Source organism: Lynx canadensis, chromosome C2, assembly GCF_007474595.2.
Source record: "Lynx canadensis isolate LIC74 chromosome C2, mLynCan4.pri.v2, whole genome shotgun sequence".
NCBI lineage: Eukaryota > Metazoa > Chordata > Mammalia > Carnivora > Felidae > Lynx > Lynx canadensis.
Window position 1 is genome coordinate 38,627,037 of NC_044311.2, and position 24,702 is coordinate 38,651,738.

At 40.3% G+C, this 24,702-nt stretch overlaps 1 protein-coding gene across 1 annotated transcript in view; it reads right to left on the minus strand.

Annotated features, from left to right (window-relative positions):
• The window catches only part of SLC9A9 (solute carrier family 9 member A9), a 575,498-nt gene that overhangs the window by 205,966 nt on the left and 344,830 nt on the right, over positions 1-24,702 (minus strand). The window contains exons 11-12 of the mRNA XM_030330596.1: positions 22,985-23,096; positions 325-478 (exon numbers count right to left, since the gene is read on the minus strand). Of these exons, the coding sequence (XP_030186456.1) occupies positions 325-478; positions 22,985-23,096 (266 nt within the window). The remainder of the gene's footprint in view (positions 1-324; positions 479-22,984; positions 23,097-24,702) is intronic.

The window sequence follows — 24,702 nt, forward strand, 5'->3', positions numbered from 1 at the left end:
TTTTTGTACTCCAGAGAATACTACATTGTCTTCAATAAATACTGCTGAATGGAAGAATTCATAGATAAATAAATTCCTTTCTAGAGACAGACTGTAAGCAGACATCACCCTGAGAATTCTAGGACTCTTAGAAAAGTCAGTTCAGTTGGTAATAGGTCTAGGAGAGGACAGACTGTTTCACCTTGTGAATGAAAGTCAACTTTACCCTAGGGAAAGTTAACATACAGACCTGCCATTGTACTCCTGACCAAATCAGCAACACCACAAATGAGACAGTGAAGCCATGCCTCATAGTGACATCCTTTGCTGAATGGAGCCACTCACCTGATCTGAAGCCAAGTCAGCATGGGGGTTGTTCCTCCTCCAAAGACCCAGACTGTGAAGAACACAAGGAGCAGCGTGGTGGTAAACATCATTTGTTTGGGCTGAGATTCTGTGTCCCGAATAGCTAAGGCAAATGCTATTGCTCCTCTCAAACCTTACGGGAGGAACCAAGAAAGCATAAGAGAAAATGAACATCTGCATGAAACTCATTCTCATTTTACTAAGTTTATCTTTTTGATTTTCTAACAAACACAATTACTTTTTTAAATTAAACTTTTTGAGATAACTACAGATTCACATGCTGTCCTGAGAATAGAGACTTATCGTGTGCTCTCTCCCACTTTCTCCCCAATGAAAACATCTTGCTAAACAAGTACAATATCACAACCAGAATTTTGATGTTGATTCGGGTCAAGATAAGGCACATTCCCAGCACACTAACATCCCTCATGTTGCCCTTTTATAACCACATCTACTTCCCTCCCACACACTCCCTGCTTAACTTCTGGCAACCAGTAATCAAATCTCCATTTCTATAACTTTGCCATTTCAAGAATCAAATGGAATCATGAAGTGTGTAGTTTTTTTGGAATTGGCCTTTTTCACTCAGAATAATTCTCTGGATATTCCTCCAGGTTTCTGAACATATCAGAAGTTTCTTCCTTTTTATTGTTGAGTAGTATTCCATGGTATGGATGTGCCATAGTTTGTTTAGTCATCTATCTGGTGAAGGACATCTGGGGTGTTTCCAGTTTTATGGCTCTTCCAAAAAAGGCTGCTGTATATATAACATAAGTGTTCATTGCTCTGAGGTAAATGCCCAGGAGTGTAATCACTGACTGCATAGTTTTAAAAGAAATTACTAAAATGCTTGCCAGAATGGCTACATACCATTTATATTCCCACCAGAAATATATAGGTCATGCAGTTTCTCTGCATCCTAACCAGCATTTAATGCTGTCACCATTTTTTAACTTTAGTCATTCTAATACGTGAGTGGTAGTAGCTTTATTGAGTTTATAATTTGCAGTTTCCTTCTTTAAAAATTATTTATTTATTTTTTTGGAGGGTACAAGTGGGGGAGAGGCAGAGAGAGGGGGACAGGGGATCTGAAGTGAGCTCTGTGCTGACATGCTGACAGCAGTGAGACTGCTGTGGGGCTTGAAGCAGTGAGGCTGATGTGGGGCTTGAACTCACGAACGGCGAGATCATGATCTGAGCTGAAGTCGGATGTTCAACCAACTGAGCCACCCAGGTGCCCCAATAATTTGCATTTTGCTAATAACTAATGGTGTTGAATATTTTTTAATGTGCCTAGTTGTTATCTTTATACCCTCTCAGATGAAATGGCTCTTCATGTCTTTATCTCATTTTCTAATTGAGTTGTTGGATTTTTGATTGTTGAGTTTTGAGAGTTCTTTATATATTCCAGTTTTTTAAAAAAATTTCTTTTAATGTTTATTTTTGAGAGAGAGACAGAATGCAAGTGAGGGAGGGGCAGAGAGAGAGGGAGACACAGAATCTGAAGCAGGTTCCAGGCTTTGAGCTATCCCCACAGAGCCTGACTCAGGGCTTGAACCCACGAACCGCAAGATCGTGACCTGAGCTGAAGTTGGCCACTTAACCCACTGAGCCACTCAGGTGCCCCTATATATTCTAGATACTATCCTTTGTTGGGTGTATATTTTGCAAATATTTCCTCCTACTTTGTAGCTTTTTACTGATTAAGTCTAATCTGCAGATTTTCCTTTTAGGAATCATGTGTTTGGAGTCAAGTCTAAGGCTTCTTTGCTTAGCTCTAGGTCCCAAAGATTTTTCCTTATGTTTTTAAAATTTGTTTGCAAAAGTTGTATAGCTTTACATATTACACTTAAGTCCATGATCATTTGAATCAATTTTTGTATAAGGTATGAAATTTAGGTTGAGGTTTTATTATTATTATTATTTTTTGCCTGTGAATGTTTAATTTTTTCATTGAATTGCTTTTGCAATTTTGTTAAAAATCAGTTGGGTATTTTGTGTGGATCAATTCCTGGATTCTCTATTCTGTCCCATTTTTCTCTGTATCTTTCCCTTATCTAATAGCACTCCAACTTGATTACTGTAAATATATAGTAGGCCTTAATATTGGGTATAATGATTCTTATATTTTGTTTCTGCAACTGTTTTAACTATTCTAAGTTTTTTGCTTTTCCATAAAGTTTTAGAATAATATTGCCTATATCTACAAAAAAATCTTTCTGGGCACAATTACTTTTAAAAAATCAAATGTGTGAGATAATAAGAAAAACCAAGCCTATGGACCACTGAAATTAATAAATAATTAAAAACTGTTTAAGAATTACGTTAGCCTGAGTACATACTGTTACACTGTCTATAATCTAAACAACCTAATAAACCTGCTTTTTCTTGTTTTTTTCTTCTTTAATAATAATAAGTGAATTTTTATGAATCCACATTAAACATATTTCCAAGAGGTATGTTAAAATTTCAAATCGGAGTATGATGATACAAGTAAAAACAGAGATGAAGGCTTTGAAAAAGAAGTAAAAGCACACATAGTAAAGTAAAAAAGTTAAAATGGAAGATCTCTCTTGGGTAACACAAGACTTGTGAGACATTTATGGGCCTTGTTATATCAAGTAACAGGTCAAATAAACATTTATAAGGACAACAAGAATAAGTCTAACAGGTAGGGATTTGGCTGTTTTTATACGAAGGTTTGAATCACATACATAAGATTTCAATGGTCTATTTATTATAACATTTACTGCATCTAAATTTCCAAATTTTTATTCATACATTAAAAGAATTTTAGAAGTTAGATGCAGTGGGGGTGCCTGGGTGGCTCAGGCGGTTAAGTGTCTGACTCAGGTTTTGGCTTAGGTCATGATCAAACAGTTCATGAGTTTGAGTCCTGCATTGGGCTCTGTGCTGACAGCATGGAGTCTGCTTGAGATTCTCTTTCCCTTTCTCTATATTCCTCCTCTGTTCACGCTGTCCCTGTGTCTCTCAAAATAAATAAATAAACTTAAAAAAAGAAAAGAAAAAGAAACCGGACACAGGATAGAATGAAGAAAACTATAGCCTGGTTTATATCCCTGGCTTTCCAACTTAGATATGATGTTCCTTTCTTATCTCCACACCACGAATATACAAGAGACAAGTGGCATAACACAAGATTCAGAGGGTTAGGCTAGAGAGACTTAACATATTTTGCCTGAAACAAGGAAACCTCAAAAGAGAGAGGAACATGTACTCCGATTATAAAATACCTTCAAGGAACAAAATGTAATGGAGGAAGGAAATTATTCTAAATTTCCATGTAGACAAGGAAATTGCCTGAAGATAAGGGAGATAACATTTGAAGTAGATATTAATATAAAAAATTCTTATACATCAGAAATTCTGAACACTTGAGATGCCTGTACTTGAGAAGAAAAGTCCTCCATTAGAGATGTTCCTGCACTCAGACCCAGCTGGAAACAAAAGAGTAGGGATATTAATAACCATTAATACTGGGGAATATTTTCATAATGTCCTCTCCAGGAAATACAAATGGTGTCATTAGGGAACAAAAACTAAAAGAAACTCTTGCAACAGACTTCTGTATCAGAGGAGAGAATTTATAGGTCAAGGTAAAGCTCCTCACAGTGTTTAATCACAGTATAAGATTAGATATAGAAAGTAATCTTTTCATTTTCTCTTCTCTTCAAGCTCGCATTGCTAGAAATAAAGCAGCATTTCCCCAATTAGTTGGTGAGAATTAGAAATATTAAGTGATGACACTTTAAGTATTTCTTATTTTATTGAATATGTGTGTGTGTGTTTCAACTTTGAATTTTTGTGAGAAAGAAGAGAGTAAAGACTGGAATAACAGAAAAAAGTTGTTACACCATGCTTATTGTAAACTCTTTCAAGTTAGATACCAAGGGCAAGAAAGTATACAATCATTTCTTTTCCTAAATATGTTTAATAATGTGTTATGTTAAACTAGTGTAACTATGCTCTTAAATCTAAATTATCTATACACGAGCAGTTCTTGGTTTAAAACTATACTCAAAAGATAGGTGTTATCTGACTTCATAAGAGACATATCCTTTATATAAAACTTTCTATTTACAGGAGATTCAGTGTAAATATCTTTGAAGAAATAAAAAAAGGAAAAGTTCAGCCACTGCCTTTTACTTCTGGCAGGTTTGAGATACATTGCTAAAAGAGCCAAACTCCAAAATGTTGACAAGAGGATGCTTTCTCCATGTGATGATCATCTGACAAACCACAGAAAGAGGATATTTTTAGCCAGGGGATCATCTGTCTGTAGCCCTGGTCAAATGTGCCACATATGGCACATACCACTTGTGAGACAGCCTGGCACCATGGGAAGCATGGAACTGAGACAGGTGAGGTTATAAGTGGACAAAGGTAGGCTATTTTAGAACTCCAGATAAAAACTAGTGCCTATATTCCACTCATCCTTTATGATTCTGAAGTTACTTCTCACACATTTTCAGCCTAGACTATTGCCAAACCAATGGCCATTCATTGCTTCATTCAATATACATGTGTCTTAGTTTGCCATAACAAAATACCAGATGGGCTGCCGTAGCAAAATACCATGGACTGCGTAGCTGCAATAGCAGAAATTTATTTTTCACAGTTCTGGAGGTGGGGATGGCCAAGATCAGGGTGCCAGCATGGTGGATTCTGGCGAGAGTTCTCTTCCTGGCTTTCAGAAGGCTACCTTCTTGTGCAAAAGCAAGCTCTCTATGGTGTCTCTTCTTATAAGGGCATAATGCTATCACAGGAGCCCCACCCTCATAACATCATCTAAACCTAATTATCTCCCACAAACTCCATCCCCAAATACCATCATGTTGGATTAGGACTTCAACATACGAATTTGAGGGGACACAATTCAGTCCATTTGCTTTGTGGAGATTCTGTGTACACCTATCCTATCTACTTACCATGGATTTGGGAAACAGAGGGCTTTAGGATTGAAATAAATTACTTCACCTATCAGCAAAATACTAGAAATGAAAAATTAATTTTGACTTAGGAGTTTCTTTTAGCAAAACACTATTTCTAAAGAATATGTCCACTTTGCTTGGAAACTCAGAAAATCCAGAATTCATTGTCAAAACTTGTGTTTTGTTTTGTTTTATGGGTACACTGACCCTTTGGACTTACCTTTCTTTTTCTCTTAGCTTTCATCAACTAATGGAAATGATTCTATACCTTTGGGGGTTGATAGACTATACTATTACATTTTAGATGGGTTTACTTTGCAGAGATATGACATATTTCACATACTCGGTTGGAAAGTTAGCCTCATCTTGGGGAATAAAAGAATTACCTGCAATTAAATGTGGTTTCATTTAAAATTGGCCTCTAAGGGATTCTTATGTTAATTATATTGATGTTCTATTCATAACAATAGAAGACTATTGAACTAAGGAAAGCTTCCTAGCAAGGACCCCTGCTGCAGAAAATATGCAGCTTCCTGTTTATCTTTAAAGAGCAAAACTGAAACTTAATCTGCTATAAATTTGCAAATGCGTTCTGAATGGTTGAAGGTCAGATACAGCTACATTTAAATCACAGGACTATAAGTACTCCCCAAGGCACTTTTACTAAAAGTACAAAACAACAGTCAAAAACTAAATTACTGAGCATTCACTATGTGCTATACATTACCCAAGACACAGTGGGTATATGCAATAGTGAGGAAGTTGGGGCTCCTCTCTTGCAGGGCCCATGATCCTTCAAATATGACTCTCTTAACAGGTAAATGGAGATAAGGTACATTAGAGGTGTAAAGTGTATATTTGCATGTATAGTCTGATGAAGAAAAAGATAAGATTTCTAAACCTCATGAGGGTCCAAATCAAAACGATTGTCAACAGATATGTAATGTTTAAGGAGCTATAATCAATGGTGGGACACAAGAAGTCTTTGCATACATGGTTTTCTATACCTGAGTCATTTTCTCCCATCCAAATTCTCTCCACTTCTTTCTTTTTATAACTCTCACCTAGACTTCACCTAATTCCAACTAATCTTCAGAGCTCAAATGAGCCACTAATTTCTCTACGAAGCCTCCTCGGAGGTCTGGGCCTGGGTTGGACTAATTTATGTGCCTCGTACAACCTGTGCTTCCCTTATCAGGGGACTTATGACATTACATTGCAATTGGCTAGTTGTTTATCCACAACACTTATAGCAATGCCAAGCACATAATAGGTGCTCAATAAATATTTATTGACCAATGAATGCATGAATGTTCTGTTTTTGATTCCAGATTACATATAGAAAAACAATTGATACCTTCTAGTTTAATGAAATGGTTGAGTAATTGTTTCTGCAAGTTCAGCTTCTGCCCTTTTATTATTTATTGAGACTCTTAAAACCTTATATTGAGAATCAAGAGACCTGGGATCTGTTCTCAGGCCTGCTCCTAATACGTTGTTTGGTCATAGGCAGGTTGCGTTATTGGGATCTGTATTGTCTCATATCTAAATGGAGGTTTTTAAGATGAAACTTATGGTCTTTAAGTAGTAGTACCCATCAGAATCAGCTTGGAACTTAAAAATATATGTAGCTATTGATGCTAGTGTCCTGACTCTAGAGATTTGGATTCAGTGGAGAATGGGTTACATGATATCTCAGGCTCCTCTCACTTCTCACTGTACCACCTAGGTCCAAGGCCCATTACCTTAGACCCTGACTATGCTGCTGGCCAACACTCTGGTACCTTGGCCTCACAGCCTCCATCCTCTCCTCTTTCCAGACTATATTCCTCTGAACAGTTTCTTTAAAACCTAGCTTTATCAGGTTCTGATCAGACCCAGCAACCATAAGTGGCTTCCCACAGCCCACAGAAACCTTTGAATCAGAACCTTACCCCACTTTTCCCTCCTCTTCTCCTAGTGAGAATTTTCATACCAACAAGATGCTCTTCATCTCTTCCCATAAACAGTTGTTGTCCTTACCTCTGTGCCATGCCCCCACTGTCAATCCCTTTCACTTCTTTCTGCATATATTCTACCCCATGAAATTTCCCCAGAATACTCCAGTCCACATTGTTCTCTCTTTCCTAGAAATCCTTAGAAATCCTCTCTCTTTCTTAGAAATAAAACATATTGTCATGCCACTTGTATTAGTAAATGATATTCGGAAATGAATCAGTGGTTTAATTTGTCATTTACTCTCAACTCTTAATCTTTTAAAGGCTGGAATTACATCTTCCTTATGCTCACAGTACTCAAAACATGAAACTCAGTATATACTTATAAATTGAATAACTGTGTTTAGGGTGGTTAGGAAAGCCACTCTGGCTGGGTGATTTTTGAGCAGAGACTGTAATAGAATGAGGAGAAAAAAAAAATAGAATGAGGAGAGATCGTGTGGGTACCTGGGAAAAAAAGCATTCCATGCTACTGGAACAGTAGATGCAAAGTCCTTGAGGTAAGGTTATGTCTGGTATGTTCAAGTAGCAGCAAAGGGGCTGGCATGGCTGGAATGGAATGAATGTGGCAGGGGGTAGGGAGTGGAAAGAGATAATGCCAAAGAGGTAACAGAGCCAGATCATTCTGGGCTCTTGAATAGCAAGGTTTTTGAAATTTTTATTTTCTTAGAATTTATTTTATTTATTTTGAGAGAGAGAGAGGGAGTGTGAGCAGGGGAGGGGCAGAGAGAGTAAGGGAGAGAGAGAATCCCAAGCAAGCTCTGTGCTGCCAGAGCAGATACCAATTGCAGGGATGGATTCCACAAACTGCAAGATCATGACATGGGCTGAAGTCAAAAGTCTGACACTTAACTGACTGTGACACCCAGCACACTGACTGAATTTTTTTTTTTTTTTTTGAGATGGAAAATTTCAGGAAGGTTCATGGCAGGGTAATGATATGATCTATTCTACTTAAAAGCATCACTCTGGCCCTGCTATCAAAAACTGATATTGGGGCACCTGGGTGGCTCAGTTGGTTGAGCATTCGACTTCACCCCAGGTCATGATCCTGCGCTTCGTGGGTTCAAGTCCCGTGTTGGGCTCTGTGCTGACAGCTTGGAGCCTGGAGCCTGATTCAGATTCTGTGTCTCCCTCTCTCTCTGCCCCTGCACTGCTTGCACTCTGTCTCTCTGTTTCCCCCAAATAAATAAACATTAAAAAAAAACCAAACTGATATCAAGACTGGAGGTAGGAGGTCAGTCAGGAGGCTGCTGCATTAGTGTGGGTAAGAAATGAAAGAGAATCAGACTAGAGTGGAAGCATGGCAGATGCCTGACTAATTCCAAGGTTGACAATATTTGCTGATGGGTTGGATGAAGGGTATGAGAAGAAGACAAAACTCCAAGAACTTAAGGCCTGAGCCACTAGAAGAATTGGGGAAAACTGTGGGAAATGCATGTTGGTTTAGGAGGGATATCAAGGATACTGATCTGGCTATTTGAAATCCAAGATGCCTGTTGGTCATCCAAATGAAGACACTGAGTGGGTAGTTGGATCTAAGAGTCTGGAGTTCAAAGGAGAGGTTAGTCTTTTTACTGGGGAGAGTGGGAAGATGGGAGGGAAGTTTGGAGCTTGAAAAGTGTAGGAAGATACAGTTTATTTTAAACCAAGTCTGTTTGCCTCAAGGCCTTTGTACTTGCTGCTCCTCCTGCCTCCACCTCCTCCCAGACTGCCCCTTGGCTGTTCTTCCTCATCTCAGTCCTCAGAAAGGCTGCTCTGACCATGCCATCCAAGTATCCTCCACTTTCACCCAGGTCTTCTTTGCCTGTCTTTTATTGCACTTACTAACATCTGAAATAAATTATCATGCTTATTTTTCAATCTTTAAGATCCGTGTCCCTTCACAAGAAAGCAAGCACGGTGAAAGCATATCTAGTGCTACTGGATGAATCCATGAATGAATGGAGGAGGGAAAGGTCATATTTGCATTTGGAACACGCTGGAACCCAAAAGAAAATGAGCAGTAGATGGACACAGAAACTGACCCATCCCTTAAAAGAAAGATCTCTAAGATGAGTTATTTTGCTGATTTTCTCTCCATTTGGGATATAATCAATTGCGATCCTTTTTTCCCTTTCATTTAGAGTACTGTTAGGGGGTTGATTTCAAAGATTTTACACTTTCTTATCATTAATCTGATAAATCAAACCCTACAGTGGACCTACAATTGAATTATGTATTGCTTTTACCCTTGTGGAAGTCCCATGACCTTGCAAAGGGTAAGTAACCACTTTCAGCAAAAATGTCAGTCTGGTTTCAAAATACATTTTCCAGGATAGTACAACCTTGCTACACAGTTCCATTTTCAGTTCAACATCATTTTATCACATGGAAGCGATACCAACAGATTGTTTCAGTGGAAAAGCCTTCCACTGAATTCAAAATAAATGGAGTTTTTTTTAAAACTAAATCTGTATTAGACAAGCAGAACTTTCTTTCCTTCATCTCTCTTCCTGAACTTGAATCATTTAAACTTAAGGTCACTGAGAAGGAATGCAACATAACTTTGGTATATTTTTGCATAAAATGAAGTTTGTTTTTGGATGCCTTGAGCAGCCAGGAAGGGTACTGTAAATAGGATTAGCTCTGTCACGGCTCTGAGTCAACATGCATAGATGCCTCTGGCTTTGGAAGTTTATTTTTATGTAAGTAAGGTGGATGTGGTAGTAAACTGTGGAATAATCCTTGCCACTAGCTGAAATCTTCAACAGAGTTTCAAAAGAAAGGCTAACAGATCAGAAGAAAGCCAATATTTGGTAAGTAGTACCCAACTTATGGCCAGGTTGCCATTTCAAAAGTCAACTTATAAGTTTTCTGTTCAAACAAGTGGTTCTCAACTTCGGTGATTTTTGTCCCCTCAGGGAATATTTGGCAATGTCTGGAGACATTCGTGATTGTCTACGACTAGGGGGCAGAGGACACTACTATTAATCTTGTAGGTAGAGACCAAGGGTACTGCTTAACATCCCATAATGTACAAGACAGCCCCCACAGAAAAGAATGATCTGGCCCCAAATGTCAATAGTTTGCTGGGGTTGAGAAATCCTAGTGTAGACACTGGATTGCTTTTTTCCATAGGAGCAATGTTATAAATGGTGATAATGTTCCTACTGTGGAGGGCTATTTTGGCAAAGATGGCTATTTAACCTATTCTGATCATTCATGGTATGCTGCTGTAACTGCATAAACCACATTTCCTACCATCTCTTGCAGCTAGGTATAGACAGATGGGAGGTTCTTACAGTGAAACAAGAGCAAAAGTGACAGATGTCACTACCGGGCCAAGGCTTCTATGAAGTGGATGTTCCTACTCCAGTCTCTCTTTCCTCTTCCATTGGCCAGTTATAAATCACAGGGAGTCCCTGTAGCAGTGATTCCCACACTTTAGCTACATCAGAATCACCTGGAAGACTTGTTCAACCTCAGATTGCTGACATTCAGCCCCAGAGTATCTAATTCTGTGGGTCTATGGTGGGGCCCAAGAATGTATATTTCAAATAAGTTCCTAGGTGGTGTTGATACTGCTGGTCCAGGGACCACACTTTTAGAATTCTTGACTTAGGTAATTATGATGCTACAATATGGAAAGAGCCTGGTGATGTTTGAGTCACCATCTAGAGGAGAGGCATCATTTCCCCTGCTTCCATGTCAATATCAACCCTGGCCTGTAACACGAACCAGAGAGGATTTACTACTATGGTTCAACCAGTGAATTTTGAGAGTCTCTGAATTCCAGCAGCTTAGCTTATCCTAAAGCTCTCTACCTTAACTCTCTCTTTCTCCTACATGTCCCTGTAGCATCACAGAATACTTTTTCAACAGGTGAGAAAATAGGGGCTAGGAGTGGCCAAGGTTACATAATAAATGTTTGGCTGGTTATCAATCTGTTTCATCCCCCCTTTTGAATATTTAACTCACAACAAAGATAAAAGAATCATGGTTATCTTAAATTTGAGTTTTAAGGAAAAATGCAAAAAAGAAAATTTTCTTCCCCTCTCCTAAGCAGAAGATCAATCTGAGGCAACATTTTAAAATAGCTATTTTCCCTTTTGCTCCTCCTCCCCTACTCTTTCTGCACGACTTCTTACTCTCTTTCTTTCTCTTTCTCCTATTCTCAGCATCAGTCTCCCCTAATCCAGAATGACCCATTTTAGACTCTCCTGTCAAAACCCCCATTTCCTTTTGCAGCCAAAATTAGCTTCCTGCCAGGAAAAAAAAAACAATTGAAAACAATCAGAAGGAAGAAATCTGTTGAGGAAGGATAGCACACAATCCTCCTGAATGGCATGCATTTAAAAATACTTGTTAACATGCATACTTTCACGTTTACTTGTGGAATTTATTTATTTATTTATTTAATTTTTTTTTTCAACGTTTTATTTATTTTTGGGACAGAGAGAGACAGAGCATGAACGGGGGAGGGGCAGAGAGAGAGGGAGACACAGAATCGGAAACAGGCTCCAGGCTCTGAGCCATCAGCCCAGAGCCCGACGCGGGGCTCGAACTCACGGACCGCGAGATCGTGACCTGGCTGAAGTCGGACGCTTAACCGACTGCGCCACCCAGGCGCCCCTACTTGTGGAATTTAAAAAAACAGCTTCAGGAAAGTCCAGTGACACTTTTCAGACACTAAGGGAAGTGGGTGGTGAGTGGGATGAGGATCCTATAAAGGGAGGGCAAGGCTGTCATTCACAGGCAGGGCACCTGCCTTGGTGTCTGTTTCTTTCCTCATGTGGAACCATGGGTTTCTAAAGTAGTTCCTGGTGCTTTAGGAAGAAAGATTTCTAGGCAAAGGCAGAGGAAGACTGGGCAGTGGGCCTGAGACCCAGCCCTAGTCACAGAGGTTTGGTCTATCTGTGAAAGACTTGGTTGCCCAAATAGCATTTGAATCCTTCTAATATATCAGAGCTAACGCTAAAAATTCCTAAATTACTTAATGGCTCTATGGACATTTAGCACCGGCATTATTGAAAGTAACTGCTTCTTTCTCATTTGTGCATATAACTTGAGTCAATCTTAAGTGACTTCTTTCAAACTCTATCCATAGAACCTGAGGGCAGAATTAGAGGGATTGGTGCTTGCCACAGACAGACATACTTTTTGAACTCAGTTCATGTGTGTTGATAGTTTTCTAAGGTTATGTCTACATTATAACCAAACAAGGGGCGCCTGGGTGGCGCAGTCGGTTGAGCGTCCGACTTCAGCCAGGTCACGATCTCGCGGTCCGTGAGTTCGAGCCCCGCGTCAGGCTCTGGGCTGATGGCTCAGAGCCTGGAGCCTGTTTCCCATTCTGTGTCTCCCTCTCTCTCTGCCCCTCCCCCGTTCATGCTCTGTCTCTCTCTGTCCCAAAAATAAATAAACGTTGAAAAAAAAAATTTTATAACCAAACAAGCAAGCAGTTAGTAAGCAAATTCAGGCAGAAAATGGGGGGAAATAAAGTAGATTATTTGTTTGCCTCAATGGACAGGTTAATTTGGTTAAAATTATCAGATATTGGTGATATTTCTGAATTCTGGACATCCTGAAAAACTGAAACATACACAGAAATTTCCTGAATTAAATGATAAAATTATTTCTTTTTCTGTATCCTAGAATCTTATCCTTGAAACAGGGAGAGGTGACAGGCACTCTGGATTGTCTCCTTTCATCACTCAGTAGCTTTCAGGGGCTGGCATGCTCCTGTTGGCTCCACTCTCTCACTAGATAGGATGATTGGGTTACCTACAAGATCTTGCCTCTTTCGCACACTCAATAAATGTTTAAGTAGACTGTGACATTACGCATGGGTCAGTTTGTCCCAGAGTGGGCTGGCTACACCACATTTTTCTCATAAAAACTGGTACGTGGAGTTATAGCATTTTGACTTATGTATTTAGTGCCAGGAGTGAGTCGCTGCTAGAAAGAAAGGCAGAATGTCAACAACTGTCCTTAAATGAAGGGAAGAAAGGAAAGAGGAGTCCTTGTCTTCCATGAGTGTGTCACTAACACTTCACACTGGCCTGAGATGGTATCTTTGGCAGCGATATGATAGTCAAGCCTATTTTCTGGAATTAAAACCTCAGTCTCTGATAGGAGGTTTTCCAGAGAGCAGTTGTGAGTTTATATGAATCATGTCTCTGTAAAGCACTAATGGCTGTCTCATCTGTGGTAGTTAAAGAAAGTGATAGAAACTCCCACCCGTTGAGTATTTCCTAGGTGGCAGTTCCATGCCAGGCATTTTAAATATACTTTCTAGTTCTATTTTCAACATTGAACATCTAAGGTAAGTATTATTATCCTATTTTACAGCCAAGGGAGTCGAAATTTGGAGAGGGTTAATCATATAGCTCTGTGTGGCTGAGCCTGCTTGAAAGCCTGAGCTCAGTGCACTTCACCAAAACAGCAGTTTATATTCAGAAAATATTGTGGTGTGCCAAATGGCAGAATCTAATTTGTTGCTTAAAAATTCAAGAGCTGGTAATTTTTATTATAAATTTATTTTGGAGCTAAGTGAAGAATGATAACATTTTGACCTAATAATAGGAGAAAACAACTCTATGGGGCTGGCCACAGGTCTAAACTAGTTCTCAGATGTTCTGAATTTATCATAACCAAAATAAATGCTTCTCAGCCTTTGAAGCTATGAGGATTTAATGGCATCTGAAATTCATATGGGCCTACTATATCTGTCTACTCTGTCACAGCAATGGTGCTCATGGTTATTTCTTATTCAAGGTGACTTTTTCTGTGACTGCTTGATACACCAGTTAAAACACTTTTCGTGTCTCATTTCCTGCATAAGCTGGTTAATTCTGTCCCATTTGAAGACCTCAGAAGACCTATGTCAGTTGTCTACTTTGCTCACTAATGCCTACCCCAGGCCACAGTGAGAGATGAGGGCTCAGTGGAAGTTCATCTCCTCTGATGAAGAAAAAGTTCTCAGCCTATGCTGCAGATAGTTAGTTCCCATACACTGGTAAGGGAGAAATAGTGACCTAATTAATTGCACAAGAAATGGCCAGGGAAGGAAGGATATATAGCATGGGACGGTGAGAGAACACTGGACTCTGAGTGAGGGGACTGCAAAGAGGTAGGCCTGGCAAGGAATGCTTGACCACATCCAGTCTGTCTCTCTGGAATTATGAAGAAGGGAAGAGGCAAGGTAAGAAAGAGCCTGTTGCTTAGATGGCTCAGACTCTCAAATAATCCTTGTATATACATTTAAAGAAATCTTTTCCCAAGCTGAAGTTAGAGTCAGCCTGATCTTGATTCAAATCACCTGGCTCATGTAAGTCTCAGGGTTTTTAATGAGATCTTAGTTTTTTTATTTTATTTTATTTTTCATTTAAAACAATTCTCTTTAAAAAATGTTTATTTTTGAGAGAGAGATAGATAGAGCATGAGCAGGGGAGGGGCACAGAGAGAGGGAGACACAGAATCAGAAGCGGGCTCCAGGCTCCGAGCTGTCAGCACAGAGCCTGATGTGGGGCTTGAACTCATGAACTGCAAGATCATGACGTGAGCCAAAGTCAGACTCTCAACTAGCTGAGCCACCCAGGTGCCCTGAAAGATCTTAGTTTTTTAATGGAAAAACGAACACATCCCTCCAACATAAAGCAGGCAAAGATTTGAAAAATACTCTCAGATCCAAATGGTACTTTTGTGAAATATTAACAATGTTTACTGTTATCAACACTCAGTGAAGGGTGAAAATATTTTCTTTCATTTAAAAAACGAAACTTTTGGGGCGCCTGGGTGGCGCAGTCGGTTAAGCGTCCGACTTCAGCCAGGTCACGATCTCGCGGTCCGTGAGTTCGAGCCCCGCGTCAGGCTCTGGGCTGATGGCTCAGAGCCTGGAGCCTGTTTCCCATTCTGTGTCTCCCTCTCTCTCTGCCCCTCCCCCGTTCATGCTCTGTCTCTCTCTGTCCCAAAAATAAATAAACGTTGAAAAAAAAAATTTTTAAAAACGAAACGTTTTAGTTGTTGATCTCTTTCCTTAAAATTATCGTTGCTTGGCTCCTACCTGTGGAACCAGGTAAGCTTGGTCTGAGAGGTTCCTATGGACCAATTCTGGAATTAGGAGTTCCTAGGGCTGACAGAACAGGAATGGATAGTCCTTAACTGGTCATTTTAGTGTAATGTACAATTTTAGTTGGGTAGAACATGTTGTAGGTTGTTCATTTATTTGCTTATTTATCTACCAATTATTTGTGGAGGGGTACTCTGTTTCATCTAATGTGCTGAGTGCTGATGTGGGTTTATAAACCTTCTAGCATAGAAGGGATTGCAAACAGGCAAGCAAAAATTCATGGTAGAATGTGAAGGGTACCAAGAGAGGAGAAGTATTGGGTGCTCTGGAAACAGATGAGAGGGACCAACCCAGATGGAGTTATCGAGGCTTCCTATAGCAAGTGATGTCTAAGTCAAGATCTGAAGAAAAAAAGAAATTAGTTGAATAAAAGAGTGAAGGTGCGTGGGTATGGCAAGGGTTTTGAGCAGAGGGAAAGACTGAGTGAGTAGGGGGAAAGACTTCAGCAAGCTCAAGGAAGTGGAAGAAACTCAGTAACTGGGTAAACATTGTTAATGCTGATCAGACGGCAAAAGGAAGAACAAGAAGACTGGTATCTAGGAGGGTCTAAGGCAAAACAGAATAAGGTAGAAGGAATAGATCGAAGAAAGAGGTTCAGAACAGAAAACCATGAATTGTGATTATGTTCTGGGATGTGCTACTCAAACTTTCACATCCACATGACCTACCTGGAGATCTTATTAGAAGGCAGGTTTGGCCTCATTATCTCTTAGGAACTCTCTAGTGATGTTAACGCTGGTCTGAGGAGTGCACTTTTGGTTATCAAGGATCAAGGACATGGGAGTGTCCCTTTACATGGTGGCTGTTAATTGTCGTGAGGCAGTCCTGGTAGCTTAATGGAGTTCCATTAGCTCGGGTAGTAACAGACACAGATTCTTGTTCCTAAGCATTGCTGAGACAATGACTTTTGCTCTTTACTTTCATGAATTCCTCTTGTTTTCTTCCTGGCTTCAGTTGATATGTCAGCTGGGAAAGGCCACTTCTGAGTCAGTCTCAAGTTGGCTCTGACCATGGCATGACTGACTGATGGCTCACCAAAACGACATGGGGAAAGGTGGTCTTCTCCACCTCGACAGTGGTTCTTAAGTTGTCCTTCTGTAGAATACTGCTGTTCTGTGAGCTGCTGGCCATAGTGTTCCCTAACACTTGAATAACAGTGGCGGTCTTTTTACCATTGAGGGGAAAAGATGAATGCTAATGGAAAAATTTTCTTAATTTAAGTTTTTCTTCCATGACTTTCTCTTAATCCTTTGATGCTGGCAGCCATTCGGAGGCTAATAAAGAGTGCTGGTGGACAACCAAATGAGCAACAACAACATTAAGCAGCAGAGCCTGGGGACGCTAGTGCTGCTGTCTTCATGGCAGTATGAGCTTATGGATGAGGTTTTATATTATATCGGTACACTCTGGCCACACTGTCCTGGTTAAAACTCTTCCTAGTTTATGCAGTAACGCACATCAGGGTTCCAATGTCTCTCCCAAGAGGAGCAGAAATGGACAAACTGGAGAAGCATGTTCTCTGACATGTTGTCAGGCTCCTTCGCCCTGCTCAGGCACTTCCAGGCCTCCCTCCCGTTCAGATGAGCACAGCGGCTCTGCACAGAGGCTCTGCAGCCCAGCAGGCCACAGTCTCCAAGTCAGTGGTTTCAGGAGGGCTGCCAAGGCTCACTTGGGCTTGGCATTTCCCCTCCTTCCAGCAACTCCCGGCTCTTATTTAGTTTTAAATTAAATAAAAATTGTAGCACATGGATTTGAATTAAAACAAGAGGCCTGATCTTTGTAATATGCACCACATCAATAGGAAAGCTAATTTGTGCGAAGCACATCTCCTCCTTTAATTTAAACCACAGAACTCTGCCTCTTTGGTTTCAAGGGAACTGAGAGCTGGGGCGGGGCAGCTCACTACTGGCATTAACTAGGGCTGTGCTCCAGGGCACCAGGAACAGTTTCTGGAGAGCTTAGTGTTCCTCTTAAGCCCTTTGTGCTGGGTGTCACACGATACACCAAAGCAGTTCCGAACTCCTGGCCTTGAATTTAAAGAAGGCCTTAAAAATGTCTCAGGGTAAACTTCCTCCAATTGACTCTAAACTGCAACCTAGCTACCAGAAAGAGAATCTGCATCACTGAAAGCTTTCCAAGGCAGAGAGACCACTACTGAACTTGAGGCTATTCCTCATTTTCAGGTTCCAAGTCTTTGTGTGTGTAGATTACTAGTCTGTGCCAGGTGAGGAATTCAATCTGGGTTCTGACAGTTGCTTCACTCAGTTTCACTGGCTGTAGTGGCAAAAGGTGGAGACTGGGGTGGAGACAGCAGTAGCGCTGTCACCCATGAACAATGTGAGCTTTACTCAAAAACACTGCAATCTACTCGGCACCAAGCCCTTGTTTCAATGCTCACTGCAGGCCCCACTCACTGCCAGGAGATGGGTGATAAATAGCGGGATCCCTTTGTAAACTTTCACCTCCAGGGGAAATATATATATCTGGGGCACCCTCTTTAAGAAAAATAATACAAAAAAAATCTTTTACCAACTTTATATACCATCAGACATACTTCCAGGGCCCCTCCAGGATCTTGGAAGGGACCCATGTGAATGAGGAAGCCTGAGGCATAAGCTTCTTTGGCTTTACAAGTGAATCCACTTCTGTTAGGCAGGCATTGCCAGCTATCCTCCTGCCCAGTGCCAAAAGGGTATGCAGAGGGTGAGGGTAAAGATGATAGAAGAGGATTTATTAGATGATAGGCGTAATCGATTAAGACAAAGTTCTTGTTCTGATCTGACTGGGTTTTGAATATATTTTAAGTTTATTTATTTATTTGGAGAGAGAGAGAGAGCATGAGCAGGGGTAGGGGCAGAGAGAGAGAGAGAGAGTAGAGAGAGAGAGAATCCCAAGCAGGCTCTGCGCCGTCAGCACAGAGCTCGATATGGGACTTGAACTCACAAACTGCGAGATCATGACCTGAGGCACAATCAAGAGTCGGATACTTAATTGAGCCACCCAGGTGCCCCTTGACTGAGTTTTGAACCACCTGAGGTGCACTGTCTTAGTGAACCAAATTTAGTCCACACAAAGCCAAGCTCTCTCTAGGCTGCAAGTCTCTTAAGGGCAGGGTCCATATCTCTGTGTTTGTTCCTAAATACCTACCCAAGAGTGTGTCATTGAATGTCTGCTGAATGAATAGTTGGAGACTGTGAATGAGTAAATGTGTAAATAAGTCCACACCCCATTTTAGATAAAGGGTCATTGTTTACAATCTCTACAGGACTCTGAAAAGTGTTTTGAACTATGTAAAGAAAGGCTCCAAATAAATGTATTTTTGGAGTATGGACAACTGGATTCTGCCAGAGGGCTACTAAAGCCATACTTCTTATTGGGTAACTCAAACTACTCTAGGCATAGTTAAGAACATTAGGCTATATTATAAAGCAAATATTTTTAAATTTTTTTATTTTTTATTTATTTTTTGAGAGAGAGAGAGAGCAGGGGAGGGGCAAGAGAGAGGGAGCGAGAGATTCCCAACCAGCCTCCACAATCAGTGTGCAGAGCCTGATGTGGGGCTCAGTCTCACAAACCTTGAGATCATGATCTGAGCTGAAATCAAGAGTCAGATGCTTAACTGACTGAGCCATCCAGGCTCCCCTAAAGCAAATATTCTTTAAAGGGACTGGCTTTCTCTTCTGGTTTCTGGGTGTTGTTGTCATACGCCCCCAAAATGCTAGACAGTGTGCTACGTGATCTGCTTCTTTACCTCCTCCTCTGGCTTATGTTACCTTAAGTTGACCTCTTAAATTATTTATTTCTTGGCAAATACATTTAAAATGTTAGATCCTGAGTGAAGGTAGAACATGTCAAAATTCACACAGAAAATCAAAGCTGAGTCTGGAACACTCTTTTCTGAAGACAAATACTGCCCTGCACATGCTGAACTCACCTGATGCTTCCTACACTCCAATGGGGGTCAGTAGGCACAGTGTACAACTTGAACTGATGGTTGGGAAGGGTGTCACCCAAATGTTTGATTTGTTGTAAAATGGTCAACGACTGGGTTTGCTTGAGAGACATGTTAGACATGTTGGGATTGGCCTATGTTAGGAAGGGCCTGGTTTTAATTCTCTTGAACTTGAGGGTAAATCTGAAGTAGTGTCATGCGGGTGAGAAGGCTCTAAATTTGAAGTCAAGAGGCTTGGGTTCAAGTCTCATTTTCATCTCTAATTGGTTGTGAGATTGTGGGCAAGATAACCAATCTCTCTATGTCTCACTCACTCTGTCTCTCTGTCTTTTTAATCTGCAAGAGACTAATAATGCCTATCCTACCTTGGTCTATATCTGAGTCTCAACTCATTGCTCCTAAAAGGTCTTAGAAAGGTTAGAGTGACTTTTTAAAAAATGTTTGTATTTATTTTTGAGAGAGAAAGACAGTGAGAGAAGAGAGAGAAAGACAGCACATGAGTGGGGGAGGGGTGGAGAAAGATGGAGGCAGAGGATCCGAAGCGAGTTATGCACTGAGAGCAGAGAGCCCAATGTGAGGCTCGAACTCACAAACTTGTGAGGTCATGACCTGAACCAAAGTCAGACCGACTAAGCCATCCAGGCACCCTTACAGTGACTTTTGAGTTGAATATCTATGATTCCATTATGTAACCATATAACATTGCAATTTCTTCATTTTAAAGCTAGGAAGATAGCTTTTTAGTGGAAAATCCAATGTTTTTCCCATCATATTGGGAATATCATCAATATTATTAACTTGTAATTAAAATGGCATTAAAAATAGAATAAGTAACCCAATCTCTTTGTTGTTCAGATTCACTTCAATGTGAACAGCATACAAAACAAAAATCTAGTCAAATTTATAAAAAGAAGCCCACTTTGACTTTGAGGTCAAGCTGCTGAACTGATAACAGTGAGTGACAGATGCCCAGCAGATGACACAGATGCTCAGTGTGGAAGACAATGGGTGTCAGTCTCTGGATTATAATCATGTACAGTAGGTGTCCTAAAAATTTGGCATGATAGTCTTTTTGATAATTGGAACTAGCTGATTGGCATTCTCCTGAATTAAACTAATAATATCAACTCCCTTTATGTCATGGGGGTTATTGTTGTCCCCCTAGAGGGTGAAGATGCTTTAGAACAAGGCCAGATAGTAAATATTTTATGTTTTGTGGGCCATGCAGTTTCTGCGGCAACAAGTCAACTCTGCCTTTATAATGCAAAAACAGACAAGACAGTATATAAACAAAACAGTGTAGCTGTGTTTCAACTTTATTTACAAAATTGGTGTGGGCTAGCTTTGGTTCAAAGGTCATAGTTTGCTGACTCCTGGCCTTAGAATATCATAAAGATACCATCAAATTCTGGGCCTCCTAGGAGGGCCTGGGTGGCTCAGTCGGTTAAGTGTCCGACTTTGGCTTAGGTCATGATCTCAAGGTCTATGGGTTCAAGCCCTGCATCAGGCTCTGTGCTGACAGAACAGAGCCTGGAGTTTGCTTTGGATTCTGTGTCTCCCTCTCTCTCTGCCCCTCCCCTGCTCATGCTCTTTCAGGGTATCTATCTCTCTCTCAAAAATAAGCATTAAAACAATTAAAACAAAAGAGTTTTAAAAAAAATTCTGGGCCTACCCACATCCCTGGGTCATACATACTGCTGGCCTCAGTTTTTAGCACAGCTTTACTCCTAAAGCTAAGCAAACACAGAAGGTGCCAAACCCTGGAGGAACCATCAAGCCAGGTGGCCATTTGGGCAGGCGCTTCACACCCTGACATGGCTATCCCAAACCTCACACCTTTCTCAGAAGTGATCTTTGTAAAATAAAGCATTGTTTAAAATATAATACTTGAGTTTTAAAAATAAGCCAAAGTAGTTATTCTCTGGAGTAAAACTACGGATGTTTTGATGGGAAGGAAGGAAAAGTGCTTTCCAGCTCCAGAATTGGGTTGCAAAAGTGCAGCTCAGTGCTGACTTCCTATTTACAAATGATCAAACTTGCCTTTGTTTACCCATAATAGAAGTCAACTCATTTCCAAAGTTCATTGCTGTTCTAAGTCAAAGATCACCTGTCAGTTGAACTTATTCTCTTTATGACTCTTTCACTTCGGCCGATCTGGAAATGGAGGGAAGCATGGTCAGAGGCCCACACAAGGGCAATTTTAAACTCTGGGTCTTCATTTTTTTTCCATACTTGATTAAATAACTCCTTCTCAACCTGGGAACTACCCACCCCTTACTGTGTGGAACAGGCTACAAGGGAACTGAAGGTGAAACAAGCCTTTTATTCCTAGTACTACTTCTGAAAATGTGGATTTTGAGACACTTGGGTGGGTTCAAAGTGGAGTCTCACAGACCTGGATTTAGGAATGCTTTGTTCCTTGGCCAAGTTACACAACCTGTGTGAGGTTCTGAACTTCAGTTTCTACATCTACAAAGTGGCTTAATATATACTTCATAGAACTGATCTATAGTGAGCGGCAGATAGTAGATATTCAATAAATGATAGTTTCCCTCAGTTTTTCCATATCCCCTTGTATGCCCCAAATTCTATTTGTTTGCTCTATTCTGAGAGTGTTTATTATACTCTCACATATATTCCCACGAACTGCCTCTGAGGGTAATGTAAGTGTATTCACACATAGAAGGCATGTAAGGAAAAAGCTTTCTGAATAAGGAAAGACTGCTGGTAGGAAAATTGATTGAACAGAAAGAAATCACCATTCCCAGAGTAGTTCAGGGTCAGAAAATTCATTTGGTTTATTTTCTTTTGGAATAAGGTACCTTCAGGAACATAGCTTTTTGAGAGCAGAGAGCTTGTCATTTAATACACCCGTGTTTAGAACTGCTCTGGGCAATAGGTAAGTGCACAATTAATACCTGTTTTCTCAACTAATAACTGAACATACTTAGATATGAGTTACTTGTGTATTAACTATGGGAAGTTCCTGGAGTTTTGCATAGGGAAGGAACAGGGATTTTAAGGAGAAGTCTTTTTTTTTTTAATGTTTATTTATTTTTGAGAGAGAGAGAGAGAGAGAGAGAGAGAGCAAGAGAGCAGGGGAGGGAAAGAGACACAGGGAGACACAGAATCCAAAGCCGGTGCCAGGCTCTGAGCTGTCAGCACAGAGCCAAATGAGGAGCTTAAACGCATGAACTATGAGATCATGACCTGAGCTGAAGTCAGACACTTAACCTACTGAGCCACCCAGCGACCCTCTAAGGAGAAGTCTTAACACTGGACAGATGTGGCACCATTTACATACTGTTTACCTTCAAGTATGCAATTTGTGAAATGACTATGCAAATTCTCTGATATGAAAATTGATCTGAAATAAGTTAGGGGAACGTCTAATACCCATTCTAGGCCAGTTTCTGGCAGATACTTCAGTTTTATTTTCCTTCTGGAAAGAGAAATCCCCCTGTTGCTCAGAACTTATGGAGTACCAGCATGGCACTAGGTAATGATGGGGTAAAGAGTAGTAGATGCCATGGGGGTAAGAGAATCAGGAGGTCTCTACGTCTCCTGCTTTCCAGGTGCTGCAAAAGTATGAGAAAACAGTAGTGCTAACACACAACAGTTCACATACCTGAAAACATCATCATGTGCTGAAAATTCCAGGGGATCTTCTGTTTTCGGCCCAGATTCAGGAGGAAGGAGAGGGGGTATATGTTGCAGGCTCTGGCAAGAAAAATTGCCAGCTATAGATAAGCAAGGAAAAACATTGAGGAAAATGCTACAATTGAGGGTGCCAGTCTATGAGCTGTCACTGTTACGTTCTTAAGCTTCTCTACTTTATGACCCAGAAAACAGGGACAAATATGTCAATACGTGTATGTCCAACTTGCTGCCAAAACTCATCTTTAAATGTCAACTCCTTTCCAGAAATAATAGAGAACTCTGCTTTTCTTTGAATATCTACTTGGTTTAGAATTGTTAGCCCCATACCATTTCAATCACTGGAAATTTTCTCATCACATTTATGTTGCTGATGACTGACTCTTTGCTCAACTCTGCCACCAAATGTGAGGCAGAGACCATTCAGAGGCTGTGGCATTATCTTCTCAAGCAGCACTTTAGAAAGGATAAATGTACTTCTGCTCATGATTGCCATCTTACTTTCCATCAGTTTATACTCCCTGTATCTAGCAAGCTTCACTTCCGTTTTTCTTTTAGTTGATTTGACTTTAAGAGGACTTGCTTGTCTAGATGTATAATACAGCTGCTGCTTTAGGAGGTATTGTGCTGAAGTCCAAGCTTTGTAGGTTAAAATCTAGGAAAATATTGGTGGGAGTCATCTCTCCCCCTTTGTCACCCAGGACTCCTGCCCTGATAGTCTGTCTATCCCAGTTTGTCCTTAAATAGGATGCAGTTATTTGGGAAGAGGGAGCTACCGTCCATGATGTAGGGTTGATGAGATTGGAGAGTTCAGCTGAATGTTCAGTGAAAAGAGGACAAGAGGCAAACGCAGGTGCTTAGCTGGAGCAGGGCTTACAGAAGTGCGGTCAGCTCTCCTGGCTGTCAAGATCACCTGCCTGTGATCTGATAGGACATCTGCCTAGTTCCTAAGTGGAAAGAAGGACAACAGTTGCTGACTGTCCTTGGAGACATCCCCAGCACCTCACTATCCTTTCAGACAGACATCCATTCCTACTGGGGAATGCTTATACCCCAGGCCTAGAGCTCCCAAAGTCCTCTGCATTAAAAGTAAGGCCTACATTTTATGTTATTTTACTTATAGGAAAGGGCTATCTTATTAAAATAGACTTACATGTACACAATGATTAAGACATTGAAAGCACATCCATAATGCCAATTTCATCTGATTTTTACTCTGTGTATCCTATTTTCAAAGTCTTCACTGGAGAAAAGATTTTACCATCTTCTAATGAAAATATTTCTAAAGCTTAGTAATCTTGGCTATATTCTGACACATTCTACTGCAGATTAAGTATATTTCTCTGTAAAGAATGGATTGACATATTTTTATGTAAATGATTTATAATTTTAAAACATACTCTGAATATTCAGAAAATCAATATCTTTTGAATATTTATTTTCGAGTATTCTATTCTCCTTTAGTTTTCCTCGTTTATTTCTCTCAGTATTTTCCAAACTTCTTATCTTGAACCATAAGCACTTAATAAAGGTCTGAATTTCTTAGCATCTTTTCTCTCCTAACTAGAAATTACATATCTGCCAGGAATTTGAGGCTTGCAGTAAACTTGAGGAAATTACTTTAACAATTTAACAGAATGAGTAAAAGTAAGTAGTTTATTCTTTTCCCTCATCACTCCATGTTCTGTA